Raw genomic sequence first — 2,500 nt, 5'->3', positions numbered from 1 at the left:
TAAGTATATTATGTAATATTTATATATGTATTTTATTGCCGCATACTTTTTAATAAAAAATATGTATTTTTATTTTTAACCTTATTCTGTACTTTCTCTTTTTCCCAGAAGCCCAAAATGTCCGGGTTTTGTCTTTGTTTCCCTTTTGACCTTCTCTATACAGTCTACATTACATTATTACATTATATATTCCCTGTAGATCCCATCTTGCCACGATTGGTCAATTCTGTACAATGCCTACTTGCTAATGGTTAAACTAATTTTTTTAGTCAATGCATTTAAGTGCATTGACTGAAAATGCATGCAAGTATGAAAACAACAGGAAAACAAAGCAAACATTTAGAATAGGATTTAGAAATCCCGGCCAGGACATGTCTGTAAAAAAGAGGGCATATGGTCACACTATTTGTAGTTAACAGTGATAACGATGCTGGTGATGAGTGGAGTTGTGTACTGAGTGTTGGTTTGTCTCAGGCGTTTCAGTGGATACAGATGAGCACTGGTGCTCTCAGATCAACAGACTGCAGCAGCTCATCGACAAACTGGAGTGTCAGGTGAATACACTGAAATATCCATTCACACAGAATAACCTCTCTGTCTTGAGTATGTGTTTTAATAAGCCAAATTTCATTTGCTTTTCATATAGAGCCCAAAGTTGGAGCCACTGAAAGAAGATACACTGGCCAGCACATACAAGTCGGTGAGTGATCCGACGTGTTTTATATCTGTTGAAGCAACAAGATCCTTCATCATAACGCAAGAATTCACTTTGTTGAAAAGCTTTGTTAAAACACTATTAGAAGTCTGGTTTTTTTTTTCAATGCAACATTTTTTATGAAAATCAATAGTGGATGAATGCAAAGAGTGAACAGAAGTGTAGGATCAACTGGGGTTCAGCAAAATTGTAAAAAAAACAAACAAAAAAAACTTGATTAAGTCATGCAACTCAAAAATGAATCTTTTGGGTCAGGGCCCGGTTCCCCGATAACGTTCACTCTTAGTGCGCTAAGAAGACTCGAAAGATATATCTTACCAAAGTTGTTTATGTTCCTAAGTGTGTTCCCCGAAGTGTCCCTTAGGAAGCTTCTTAGCACGCTGCCTCTTACGTCCGACGTTACAAGAGCGCTGTCCCGAGTGAAGGTGCTGAATTAGTTGGCATCGATTGCTCAGGAATCGATTTTCCACTTCACGCGAAGGTGCAATACAGTGTTAAGAAAGATAACACGTTCTGTGAATGAAACATTCCTCAAATTATTCCAGTAACATTTATTTTAACATAGTTTAAGTTATCAGTAGAATATAGACTATAAATTAAATTATCAAATGGTCAGTAATATGTTCACACGATATGTTGTGACGGTTAGAAGAATCGGGTATCCCTCGCTAATCATCCACCCTCCTTATCCCATTGTGCCACTTGTGCCGCTTCTTGACATGGGTGTAACGACTTCTAAAAAATATTTAATACACTTTTATATTAATGGTAAGAAACTTTACAATCAGAATTGATTGGCAAGCAGCTTGCCTTGCGGTATTGATTGCCATTGGTTAATGATTTCAATGAAAAGCAACCTATGAACAAAAAGAGAGAGTTAGATACAGAAGGTCGGGACGCAACATATAAAATGGCACCTAGCTTAGTCCAAAGCCCTTTCCCATGACCTCGATGAAGCTCCCTGTAGCAAAAAACCTTAGCGCTGCAAGAAGCTGGACTTCAGGGCTTAAAGCTAAATTTCGCCGCGTTAAGGCCCGTTCACACTAAGCACGATAACTATAAAGATAACGATAAACATATATTTCTAAAAATCTTTACCACAGTCCACACTACAACTATAAAGATAAAGGCATAGAGAAACGGTATCGTTAGAATCATTTTCAGAACGATTTTTTTCCAGCTGATGAACGATACAAACATTGACATCCAATCAGAATCCACCCTGCTATAATGAGCTCGAGGATTTAAAGCGGCAGATGCACATGTGCTCAGAATAAACACACGATACCGTTCGCTGGTGTGGACGCTAATATCGTTATCTTTATAGTTATCTTTATAGGTATCGTTCTTGGTGTGAACAGGGCTTTAGCCTGGCAAACGCAGGTCTGAGAAGGTCCAATCGCTCCATAATGAGTTGTCTTGGGAAGCGAAATAAAAAAAATGTAAATGCCCCAAAAAAAAATGACATGGACTAAACGGCTCCGCTGCTTGCGCCGTCTTTGATTCAATACAAGGACACGTTGGATCATTGCCATAGTTCGTCGTTTATTAGACACCACCATGCTTACCCATTTATAGATAGATTATACATTTAGAGCCAAATTGTTTGCAAGATTATCAAAAGTGATTGCCAATTTGCTTTAATAACATTACGAAATAGCCTAAGCTAATTACCACCATATTAGTTCTGCGCTGATTTCTAAAGACTGCTGTACAGTAGCGTCTTGAGCTAAAACAACGCTAAGAGAGAGCTTACGATTGGTCCAGACCAACCTTACAAAAGTG

The 2,500-nt window shown here is 38.1% G+C and overlaps 1 protein-coding gene across 1 annotated transcript in view; it reads left to right on the top strand.

Moving 5' to 3' along the window:
* Positions 1 to 2,500, top strand: part of necab3 (N-terminal EF-hand calcium binding protein 3) — a 33,688-nt gene that overhangs the window by 26,227 nt on the left and 4,961 nt on the right. The window contains exons 8-9 of the mRNA XM_059570108.1: positions 475 to 554; positions 647 to 700. Of these exons, the coding sequence (XP_059426091.1) occupies positions 475 to 554; positions 647 to 700 (134 nt within the window). The remainder of the gene's footprint in view (positions 1 to 474; positions 555 to 646; positions 701 to 2,500) is intronic.

The sequence above is a fragment of the Carassius carassius genome, chromosome 17 (genome assembly GCF_963082965.1).
Source record: "Carassius carassius chromosome 17, fCarCar2.1, whole genome shotgun sequence".
Taxonomy (NCBI): Eukaryota; Metazoa; Chordata; class Actinopteri; order Cypriniformes; family Cyprinidae; genus Carassius; species Carassius carassius.
The sequence above is the reverse complement of the archived record's forward strand: the minus strand, read 5'-3'. Positions and strand labels throughout refer to the sequence as shown.